Source organism: Nyctereutes procyonoides, unplaced genomic scaffold, assembly GCF_905146905.1.
Source record: "Nyctereutes procyonoides isolate TBG_1078 unplaced genomic scaffold, NYPRO_anot_genome, whole genome shotgun sequence".
Lineage (NCBI taxonomy): Eukaryota > Metazoa > Chordata > Mammalia > Carnivora > Canidae > Nyctereutes > Nyctereutes procyonoides.
In genome coordinates, this window is record NW_026575040.1 from 13660492 (window position 1) to 13672500 (window position 12009).

A 12009-nucleotide genomic window follows, 5' to 3' on the forward strand; every position below is an offset into this window, starting at 1 on the left:
GGGCCGTGGCCCAGCTGGCTGACTTCACGTTTCCCCGGAGAGGAAACAGCTGTCACCTTCTCCACTCAGGAAGCACAGGTGTAGAAGTGACCTCTGATTCCTATGCTGGGGGTCAGCGACTCAGTTTTTAGGAGGATTCCTACCTCTTTTTCCTGGTTTAGGTTCCAAGATGGGCCCCTCCTCCCCTACATTACGTTGGGTTCAAAGCCACTGCCAACAGAAGGATCAAAGTACAGTTTAGCTACCGTTATGGGTTCAGTTGTGCGCCCCACCCCCCCATCCCCAAAGATATGTTGAAAACTTAACTCCAGTACCTCTGAGTGTGACTCTTTGGAAATAAGATCTTTGCAGATGTACCGAGTTCAGAGGAGGTCATCCCGGAGAAGGGTGGGCCCTTTATCCAATAGGGTTGGCATCCTTATAAGAGGAAGAGAGACCCAGAGACACAGACTCAGGAGAGGAGAACGCCACGTGATGCTGAAGCGGACCCTAAGGTGCTGCAGCCGCAAGACTGGGAACCCCAAGGACCAGAGTAGGAGGAGGCCAGGAAGGATTCTCCTTTACGGGTCTCAGAGGAGCCTGGCTCAGCTGGTACCTTCAGGTTAGACTTCTGGACTCCGACAGCATAAGACAATAAATACATTTCTGCTGTAATGTATTTCTGACATTCTGTCAGAATTCTGTATCCCCCTCATTTGTGGTACTTTGTTACCTTAAGGAAGTCAATAATGGGAACATCCCTAAGGAAATGAATACAGCCATTATTGCAAAACCTTTAATTAGATAGCTCTGGTTTTCTCTCTTGTGGTCCAGAGCTTGATCCAGGCACTACTCCAAAAGTAGCCCACTTATAACTGCTTAGAGAGGCCTCCTATTTAGATCTTCTGGTGAGAGGGATTATTGCAGCTCTAATAGAGTTGAACACATGGGCATGGCTTAGGCACTGAGAGGTCCAATTCTAGCTTAGTGAGGCCGAAAGAAAAGCTAACAGGGTAGCTGGAGGACTGTGAAGTCACTGTTTGGATTTGGCTGGGGCCCGGGAGGGGCTTCCTTGTAGGACCCTATGTAGCTGTTTAATAGAGCCTTTGGATTCTGAGAATGAAGCCCTGCAAAGGAATTTGAAGATGACCTGGTCTCATCGAGTGTCCTGTTTTATGTGGAGAAAACAAGATCTGGGGAGGTTAGGTGGCTTACCCAGGGGCCAGCTGATAAATAGTAGAGATGGGCCTGGAGTCCAAAGCACCCTGAGATACGGGCCAGTGTGCTTGTCCCAGCTCTGGACTCCCCTGTAAGCCTGTCAAAACATTGTGCAAAGTCATGAAGAAACTCTGAGGAAACTCTGCACTGACTTCTCGAAGCTACTAAGGTCAGCAGCATGGGACAGGTCTACCAATTTTTCTGAGCATCAAGTAACTTTTAAAGGCAGTGTTTCTTTTTTTTTTTTTCCTTCAAAGATTTTATCCATTTATTCACGAGAGACACAGACAGAGGAAGAGACACAGGCAGAGGGAGAAGCAGGCTCCATGCCGGGAGTCCGACGTGGGACTCAATCCCAGGACTCCAGGATCACGCCCTAGGCCAAAGGCAGGTGCTAAACCGCTGAGCCACCCAGGGATCCCAGAAAAGTGACTTTAAAACGGAAGATGTAAATACCCTATTACCAGCTATTCTATTCCTGGAGATGTACTCTAGAAAACCTGTGTACAGGTGGCCCGGAAGACATGGATACAAATGATCATACCCACACTGGAAACACTGGAGACAATCCAAATGTTCATCAGCAAGAGAAACGAAGTACATTCATACAGTAGAATTCTCTCTGGTGGTGAAATGAATGAGCTAGAGCTGCGCATGTATATATAAAAGAATCTTATAAATGGAATGTAGAATAAAAACTGCAGAAGAATATTTGTAATCTTACCATTTTTTAAAAAGTTCAAGAACAGAAAATAAACAATCATTTATAGGGACATATATACATATGGCATAAAACTAATATCTAGAGAAAGACAATAATAAGCCCCGAATTCAGGATAGTACTTAGCTCCGGGACAGGAAAGAGACAAAAAGGTGATCCAGAAGTATAATAGGGGATTTCGACTGTTTCAAAAATATCTTATGTTCACTATATTATGTCTTGGGGGCTTGTTTTGCACACATTAAATGACACATAATTTAAAAATACCTAAAAAAGGAAAAATTGAAGAAAACATGAGTGGGGTCTAGATATTGTGGACAGGGAAACAAAATTAAGTGTTCAACACGAATGTTGCTTTTGTTCAACTTTGTAGTAGTACTGGGAAGGGTAATGGAATACTTAAAACTTTGGTTACTACTCATAGAGAAAAGACAAATCAGTGACCAACTAGAATGAAGATGTTGGTTGGTGATGATCAAGATGGAACCGTTTGTTTTCTAGACAGCCTGCGAGAAAGGAAAACCATGCTACATGTTAACCGCTGTGTTCATCAATTTAATAAGTCATATAAACTACCTGATTTAATGAGTTATTATAATAACTTACTTTCATAATGTGAATGTACCTACATGATTGAAATTGTAAAAGGCTATTTGTTGACCTAAGGAGATTCAAATGACATTAATGACAATGTACATAACTCGAATTAAGCAATAATAGTTCTTTTAAGACAGGCATCATGGGAATTAAAACACCAACTTCCTTAGAGTGATAAGTTAATACTAGTTTCTCACCTCGTTCTTCTTTAGGCAAAAATATGAATAATTAAGGTAAATTCTCAAAAGGGGGAAGAGGATATATATAAAAAATGATTCTTAATCTCAAATGAACCTAAACATCTGTTTGAAAAGACGAGCTCCATGAGCACATAGAAAAACATGCAGTTAAATAGCAGTGCGAGACTGTGCCTAATTTCAGCAAACATCTGACTACCGGCGTGCCAGTCCTGTGCTGGGTGTGGGTATGGAGGTGAAACAGTGTCCTTCAAAGAGACCTGTGGGAGAAACAGGCAAACAAACATTTTGAATATCACATGAGAAGTGCTGTCATAGCAGAGGGCATGGCCCAACCTGGGGAGGTCAGGGAAGGCTCCCAGGGGAGGGAGAAGCAATGACAAGGACTTCTGAAGGCAGATGGCAACTGGGCTCCTCAAGTAGTGAGAATAGCATGAACAAAGAACTGAGGGGCGCCTGGGTGGCTCAGTGATCGAGCATCTGCCTTCGGCTCAGGTCGTGATCCTGGGGTCCTGGGATCGAGTCCTGCATCATGCTCCCTGTCTGCTTTTCCCTCTGCCTATGTCTCTGCCTCTCTCCCTGTCTCTCTCATGAATAAATAAATAAAATCTTTTCTTAAAAAAAAGGAAGACCTGAGGTGAGCAAATATGCGCTTTCAGGGAACAGCAAGTACAGGGACTGGGAACAGCAGCATTTCAAGGTGGGCAGAAGCAGAGGAGAGTAGACAGGAGATACATGTAAATTTGCTTAAAACTCTAAGTTACTTCTCACTTCCTCATGACAATTTGTGTCCAAGCTGCTTTCACTAAGAAATAAGCTTTCCAGTATATTTTATAGCCACCCCTCCCCCGGAGTCATAAGCAACCGAAAACACTGTCTTGGGAAAAGAACATAAGCTCTGGAGTCAAGACCAGGGTTTGAGTAATGACTCAGCCAAGTGCTAGTGAAGAAACATTGAGTCTCAATGTCCTTATCTGTAAAATGATCGTTAGATTGACATGATTGTTATGAAGAGTAAACAAGTATATTAGTAAAAATGGCTAGAAGTACTGCACACATTGAGTATTAATGTGTACATAAGACTCATCTCTGACCTGAAAGGAGAAAGCCCAATGAGCTGAAGATTCTTAAAAGGGAACCACAAATTAGTCTAGAAGGTTGCTTGGAGAGAGAAGCAAACAATAGGAAGAATCTAGACACTCCACCTCAGGGAAAAAAAAAGATTGATAAAATTAACCTTGATTTTCATCCGTTAGCTTGATAAACATCGAATTGTGCTACTATTAAATATTCTGCAATCATTTCAGTGTGGACAAGGAATTGGTTTCAAGTTGTTCCGTATGTTTTTCATTAGAGGTCTTCAAAAGCTTTCAGAGGTAAACACCGACTTAATATGTTTTAGCAAACTAAGCAATTTTGAAAGTATGGGAAACTTAATCCAAGAAATTATTTCAGTAATAGGAACCAAAATTTACTGAGCCCTATTATGTCCTCTGTGCTTTCTATGTCCTATCTCTGATCCTCACGCAATGTTGTTAAGATTAACAGATAAGGGTGGGCTAAGAGGGTTTTACTAACTTGGCCAAGGTCACACGTGTAGAAAGTTGGCAGAGTGGGACTGGGAACCCACATTTGAGAGACTCCAAAATTCACAGCCAAGTCTTGCTTTCGGGCTGAAGGAAGACCCCACAGAAAAGGGGCCCATGACCAAACCTGGGCAGTCCTAGAGGGCTTTCAGGAGGACGTGATGTTTGAACAGAGTCTCAGAAGGAAGAATGGGAATCTTGAAGGCAGTTAGCAGAGTGGGCAGGAAAGGCCAATAATAAAGGACTGATGGCACTTTATGTCTTACAAAGTACTTCCACGTGCAAGTTCCCATTCTATTTCCAGGAAAGAATTTCCATCTTTCCCATCTAATAGATATAAACAAGTCATATTGGAGGTACAGTGATTTGCTCAAGGACACAGAAAAAGTAAATGTAGCACCAGAGCTCAAAGTTGGCTCTCCAGTTGTCAGATCCTGGGCTCACGTTCTAGTGCTGTGGCAGCTACAAACAAAAAAAATCTTCATTACATATTTTCCATTATTACCTCATTTCTAACTTTATCATATCTTCCCTACCCTTATTGTTTTCTGTTACTTCACCTACTTCTTTTTCTTTCATTTTATCATCATGTTGCACATATATGTGTAGGCTTGCTCAAACTAATTTTCAGTGAACTAGGGCATAAACTGATAAAAACTTCAATGCCCACAAAAAATAAATTGTGTTGATGTTTTATATTCCCATCTAGTTTTGGGCTTTAGGAAACCACACCTTTATCCAATTGTGATGTTAAGGGATATAGAGTCTTGCAGATTGTTAACTTCATCGAATGCTCCAACAGAAACATGTCTGCGTGTTGCTAGTCTTCTTGATCATGATTTTCCATGACTCTTTTTTTTTCTGTAAAGGAGACATGGCCATACCCACCTGACTGGACATTCAGACTGGTTCTTCACTGGTTTTTCAAGGCTAGTGGATCATGAGGGTCCTGTAGGATTTCTCACTATGATAAGCCTTCCCACTGCAGCCTCTTCCACTGCCATCACATCTTGTCCATACCATTCTAGGGTTGTGGGTATTGTACGAGTCAATTTGGGACCTCATTCAGGGTTCTTAACTCAGCTAACTGCATGTCTTTTCTGTTTTATCGGGCTCTAGCCTGTAAGTTCCCTGGGTCTTGGTTACGTAAATCACCTCAAATCCTGTTTTGGAACAAGGTATGGTATAAAAAAGAGAGTGAATGCACTTCCTGGGAGGATAAGGAGTCTGTTTACAAATGGTACAGCACTTCTGTGCAAAATTAATGATTTCCTGCTTATGAAAATTGCATATGTTAATCTATTAGGTGCTGATATAAACAATAAGGTGTGTAGTTTCAACCCAAGGCTTTGGAACAAAGGTTTCTTTTTCTTTTATCTAACCACCAGAGAGGATATGGATTCTCGAGAAATCTGAGGGAGCCCTGAGGGAGGCACTCTAGGGAAGCAGTTATAAGCTACACAGTATAATGAGCCAGATGGATCCAGATTTGACTCCCAACCTTGCTTTTAATGGCTGTGAGCCTCTGGACAAGTTGTTTATCCTCTGTGAGCCATAGTTTCTATATCTTTACCTTCTTTAGAAGGTTGTTTAGAGATTAAATAAGACCCAGTATATAGTGAGGGGTCAGTAAATGTTAAGATTATCATTGGGATAATTTCTTTGAAATAACAATTTTAAAACTTTGAATACAAAATGATGGTGGACCTTACATGGTCATAAGGCACAAATAATGAACGAAATGGAGTGATCAGAGTTTCCACTGAGGTCTTGTTTTTCACTTTTTCGCAGTGTGATTTCACTGGGAAGAAAATTAGGCCTCTAACTGTGGATACAGCCTGCAGCTATGGGCTTAAATGAATGAATGACTGGAGCATATTCTTGCGAAAGTAATTTAATTTCCCTGTATCTTACTGTCTGTTCTGTAGAAAATTAACTCATGGAAAACTAGTGGTTTTGAAAAAACTTTTAGATAGAGACTGGGTTTCCAGTCATGCTTATGTTATTCTATGAACATGAAGAGCGCTGGCTGTATAATGACTCACATCCCATGTCCTGCTTTTGGTGGCATTTACCCACTGATGAAATGTTTCTGTATTCCTGTCATGAAGCCCTTGAAAGAGCCATTTTCATTGAGATCTAATCAGAAGTGAATGGGCACATTGGCAGGACGTAATGCTGGTGTGCTCTGCTTTAGAGAAGACCATTTTCCCACTAATTTGCAGATTGGTGTGAAGAATCAGAGGAAATGATTCAGTGAAAGACTCCAGGGACTCCTCTGCCTGGAGTTTGACTTTGGTAGAAATGGTTACTGCTCCCTGGTTGCTTGATTCATGCTTGTCCCATAAAAAAAAAAGCATATACTAACAGAGAACAGTGATCAATTAAGAACGAAAATATGAATTACTAACAAGGGAAAACATTCACTCTCCTTACCTGTAAGGATTTGGAAATAATGACACTCACTCCAAAGCAAGGATAGTGGAAAATACTTAATAGCAGCATGAGTTGCTTTAATAACTAACATTCTGGGTGTAAAGTGCAATACAAGCCATACACACACAATATCTGACACACAACAGACTTCGCGAGTTATATTGAACCGAGTGAATGAAAGGGAGAAGGAAGGATGATATTAGCAGAAAGCTGGGATGCGGGAAACTGGGTATGATTCCTAGTTTGAATGACACTAGACAAGTCTCTAAACCTAAGCTTCAGTTTCTCATCTGGTAAACAAGCAATGTCCACCTCCTTGGTTTGCTGTGAGAAATTGAACAATGCAGTTTGAGGGCTATATGGTTAAAAGCACCTGACAGTCATAAGACCTGGATTGTAGAGCAGGCTCAGTTCAATATAATTCACTCAAATATTTACTGAGCACTTATTACTTGCCCGGCATTGTATTCCAGGTGCTGGAATTGGTTAAAAGATTAATAAGACAGCTAGGTTTGTTCCTTGTATAGGGCAACTAGGATGGAGGCAGACCCAGATTTTGAATCCTTACACTTTTATTTTACCTACATTCAGAAGAGGTCCCCCAGACTCCCTGAATGAGTTGTCCCAGTCCTTGCCCTCAAGAAACCCAGAGTCTATCAGGAGAGACAAACCCATAAACCAAAAATTCCAAAGCAGCACGCTAAATGCAGCCATGGCGGTACATAAAGTGGGGGGTGGGGGGGTTGTAGAGGGGGAGTTGGGTAAAGGGTCCTGAAGGGGATCCTGTCTGGCTGAATTATGGAAAATAAACAGGAGTTCCTACAGAGAGAAAAAGCAGAGGAAGGGCATTTCAGATCCAGGAAGCATTACATGCAAAGAAAGCCAAATAAACAGGAAGTTGCTAGTCCCAGGTTCTGCCATTAACTGGCTTTATTTAACTTTTATGGAATTTCCTCAAGTCTCTCTGGGCTTCCAGTTTTCTCGTATTAGAAAATGAAGGTTGTTGAGCGGAGGGTGATGTGTGGAATGAGGAAACAGGTTTTCTGTAAGGGTCTTTAAAAAAAAAAAAAAGAGTTTGAAGATTTTATTCATGAGAGAGGCAGAGACCCAGGCAGAGGGAGAAGCAGGCTCCCCGCAGGAGGCCCGAGGGGAGCCTCGATCCCAGGACCCCGGGGTCACAACCTGCGCGGAGGGCAGGCGCCCGGCCACCGAGCCCCCCAGCTGCCCTGGAAGGGGCTTTCTAACTAGTCCCTTCCTGCTGAAGCAGAGAGAAAAGGGGTAACCTTGGGAACAATAAGTGTTATTTTTACGGTATGAGCAGAGGCCCCACCTTTTAGGACCCAACATGACAGGCTGCGTTCATCCAGCGGTTTGGCCCTGTTCACCCCCTGCCCCAGTACTGCGGGCGCTCACTGCGCCGGGGACGAGGGGCCACCGTCCAGCAGGGGGAGCCGCGGGAGCGCGCGGGCACCGCGGACCGGACCCCGCACGGCGGGCGCGGGGAGGCGCTCCGGAAGGACCAGGGCCTGAGCTCCCAGCCAGAGGGAACGTCCCTTCTCCCAGAGCCGCCAGCTGCCCCCGGGCAGGGCAACGTTTCCCAGGCCGGCGTACGGGGCGCGCCCCGCGGAGCGGACGCGGCCCGGGGCCACGGGGGGTCGCAGCGGGCGCCCGCGGCGGGGCCCGGGCAGCGGGCAGGGCGGGCTCGGAGGCGGGCGGGGGAGCGCCCGCGGGGGCTGGGCCGCCGCGGGCCGGCTGGGCGGGACTCGGCCGCCGCTATAAGACGGGGCGCCACTGTCCCCGCCCGGGGGCTGAAGCTGGCGCGCCCGCCCGGACCGGAGGCGCCGCCTGCCCTGGCAACTCGCGCCCCGGGGTGGCGGCAGAAGACGGGAAAGGTCTGCTTCCGAGTCCTCCGGCTGCCTAGTACCGGTGACTGGAAGGCGGGCAGGCCTGGGGGAGCGGGACAGCTCGGCCCGGATGGCCGTCCGTGCCCTCCGACGGCCCGGGGCGCTGCCGCCACTCCCCGGGGGGCCCGGGCGCCCACACTCACCGACTTCTCTCCCCCGCAGGAGCGCTCCCCGCCACGCCCGGCCCCGCAGCCTCCGACCATGCGGCTCCTCGGCAAACTCCGCCCCGCCCCCGCGGAGCCCGCTTGCTCCAACGTGCTCACCCCGGCGCGCATCCCCGAGTTCTGCATCCCGCCGCGGCTGCTCCCGCCCTGCGCGCCCGAGTCTCCGCCTCCCGCCGCCGCCCTGCCCCGGCGCTGCGCCGCGGAGCCCGACCTGTGGCCGCGGGGAGCCGACGCTGCGGCCGGACACACGGACTGGGACCCGCGCTCGCAGGCCGCGCTCTCGCTGCCGCACCTGCCCCGCGGGCGCACCGCCTACGGCTTCTGCGCGCTGCTCGAGAGTCCGCACACGCGCCGCAAGGAGTCGCTCTTCCTCGGCGGCCCCGGCGCCGCCCCGCCCCCGCCCCCGCCGCCGCCCCCGCCCCCGCCCCCGCCCCCGGGCGCAGCCCCGGCCGCCGCCGCCCCCGCGCTCCCCGCCCGCCCCCGCCCGGCGCCGCGCGCGCCCGCCCCGCCGGCCCGCGCCCGCCGCCTCCTGCGCGCCCCCGAAGGGCTGCTGAGCCGCGCGCTGCGAGCCCGGGGGAGCCGCGGCCTGGCCCGCGCCCGCTCCGCGTGCGGCGGGGACCGGGACGGCCGCGGGGACGAGCCGCCCGCCGGGACCCGGGCTCCCTCCCCCTCCCCCTCCCCCTCCCCGCCGCCGCCCGGCCCCGGCCCCGACCCGCGGCCCGAGCGCCTGGAGGCCGAGGGCACCGTGGCCCTGGGCCGCGCCGGGGGCGCCCTGCGCCTGGCCGCCGAGTACAGTCGGGCCAGCGGGCGGCTCCGCGTGCGGCTGCTCGGCGCCGAGGGCCGGGCCGCGGGGGCCGCGGGGGCCGCCGAGGCCGCCGAGCCCCGCGCCGTCGGCTGCCGCGTGAGCTTCGTGCTGCGGCCGCCGGGCCAGACGCGCCCGCAGCGCAGCGCCGTGGTCCGGCCGAGCCGCGCGGCCGCCTCGGAGCAGGACGTGTGGCTGGACGGGCTGTCGGAGGAGCAGCTGCGCCGCCTGGCCGTGCGCGTCCAGGCGGAGGAGCGGGGCCGCGGCCGCGAGCGGGGCCGCCTGCGGGGCCAGGGCGAGCTGCTGCTGGGCGCCCTGCTGCTCCCCGCGGGGCCCGGCCTCCGACCGCCGCCGCGCGCGACATAGCTGCTATTTATTCATTTTTCTATTTGAAAGCATTTTTTTCTATGGGAAGCATTTTTCTATTGCTTTATTGACGTCTCAGTCTTTAGGTGTCTGTTTTTGTCGTTGTTTGTTGGTAGTGAAGGAAAAGAAAGTTCTTCTCTGTTCACAGAATCCAATCCATGTTGGGATTTTTCCAGACCATGTTTACATTCAAAGGCAAAAAAGTATCGGCGTGTGGCTGGAAGGGAGCAAAAGGAACTACGCCCTGTCTGCCCTGATTATCCTCCCTGCTTTATGTCAAGGCTAAAAGTTGGTTATTTTTTAAAGTGGTTCCTTCAGAATCCTGCCCGATGCTGGGATTCACATTAGCAGCTGCGCGTGATGCCCGTGGCATAGGTTCACGTCCTGTCCTCACTGACGCATGCACATCAGAGCCAGACGTTCTGTAGTAAGGATACCTTGGTAGGAAAAGAATTTCTTTCTCATTAAGAAAACCGGTTTCTTTTGAAAGTGAAATCTTAAAAAAAAAAAAAATGCTAAGGAAAAGAAAAAGGAAGCAAAGGATCTTTCAAAGGATGGTCATGGGGGGAGTAGATATTCCTAGCATCCCCTTCTTCCTTCTCCAGAAGGGGCCCTGGGAAAATCTTGCTGTTTGAGAAATCTTTTCTGCCTCTGTAAACGTTTGATAATTTTGTGGTATTATCTCCACCTATTTATGTATTATGTAAGTTACATAGTAATTAAAGCCTCTGTGATAGGGTTTCCTAGATGAATTGAAATGTAAACCATCAACTTTTTGAGCACTGGATTTAAAGAAAGGGTTTCTTAATCCAATTTATTTTCATTTGTCGATTCAACAAATAGACCTGAGTCCACTGGAAAATGATTGTATCCCGGAGGGTATGCCCTCCACTGTAGGCCTCTTTGGTGTGGTGGAAAGCACAATGCAAGGCTGGAGGGGGATATAGATTCCAGTCTTTCTTTGGTCACTTGCCAGTTGTGTGAACTGGGGCAGATTGGTTCACGTCCCTGAACCCCATTTTACATCAGTGAAATAAGGGTGTTATACCGGCTTCACAGGATTTTGTAAAAATACAATTTTATATCCAAATGACCCTTAAATACATGTGAAATGTGTTAAGCATACCTGAAAAGACTTGAACTGTATTGGTGAATACATAATGTTCCAGAAAATGATCTCCTGTACTTATTTTTTTTCTTTCCAATTGTTTCTCCCTGGTCCTGGAGTGGAGCCTAGCAGAATGGATAGCTACCTGATATGGAAGATTTATGGGAGCCAGGAGTGGGAATATAGAACCCTTCAGGATTCCTGTGGTAAACATCCCTATGAGCAATATAGTTTGTGCTCATTCTGCATCAAAAAGCCCATCAGCACTGATACCAGAATGAGGTTCTAGGTATGAATTTGGTCAGAATAAGCCAATAAAAAAACCTGGATTTTAAACATGATTGCAAAGTGGAAAAATGATCCCTTAGAAATCATTTAATCAAATGACTTCTGAAATTGGGAAAATAGCGCAGTGGTGGTGAGGTGCCTAAAGTCGAATAGCTAGGGACTGGCTAAGCTCAGGTAAGAACCAAATTGCCCTGACTTCTCCAGAGGACTGACCTCCCTTTTGTTCCCTCATTTTATTTATTTATTTATTTATTTATTTATTTATTTATTTATTTATTTATTTATTTATTTATTTATCTATCTGTTCATTCATTCATTCCTCATTCAACAATGATTTGTTGAACCCTTTCTCTGTGACAGGCATAGTACTAAGCCCAGGGGATGCAGCTATGAAAAAGACGGACAAGATTCCCGTTCTCGCAGGACTTAGTTTTAATGGGGGTAGCCAAACAATAGCCAAGTTTGGTTATTACAGATTGTGGTGACCATCATGAACACAGTAAACTACAGAGGGTAAGAGACAAGTGGCAGATGGGATTCTCTCAGAGACAGAGTGGGCAGGGAAGGTCTCCCTAAGACTGGAGGAAGGAATCATACCCAAGAGAAACTTAATCTATACAAATAACCACTTAATGTGTCCAAA

The 12009-nt window shown here is 48.0% G+C and overlaps 1 protein-coding gene across 3 annotated transcripts in view; it reads left to right on the top strand.

Annotated features, from left to right (window-relative positions):
• The first annotated feature begins 8563 nt into the window (after positions 1-8563).
• The window catches only part of C2CD4B (C2 calcium dependent domain containing 4B), a 6921-nt gene continuing 3475 nt past the window's right edge, over positions 8564-12009 (top strand). The window contains exons 1-2 of one of the 3 annotated variants that reach the window (XM_055320016.1): positions 8564-8626; positions 8801-11330. In XM_055320016.1, coding sequence (XP_055175991.1) covers positions 8840-9970 — 1131 coding nt within the window. In that variant the 5' untranslated portion in view covers positions 8564-8626; positions 8801-8839 and the 3' untranslated portion in view covers positions 9971-11330. Of the gene's footprint in view, positions 11331-12009 lie in introns of those variants that run through there. The other 2 variants (XM_055320018.1, XM_055320017.1) reach the window with 2 other exon arrangements.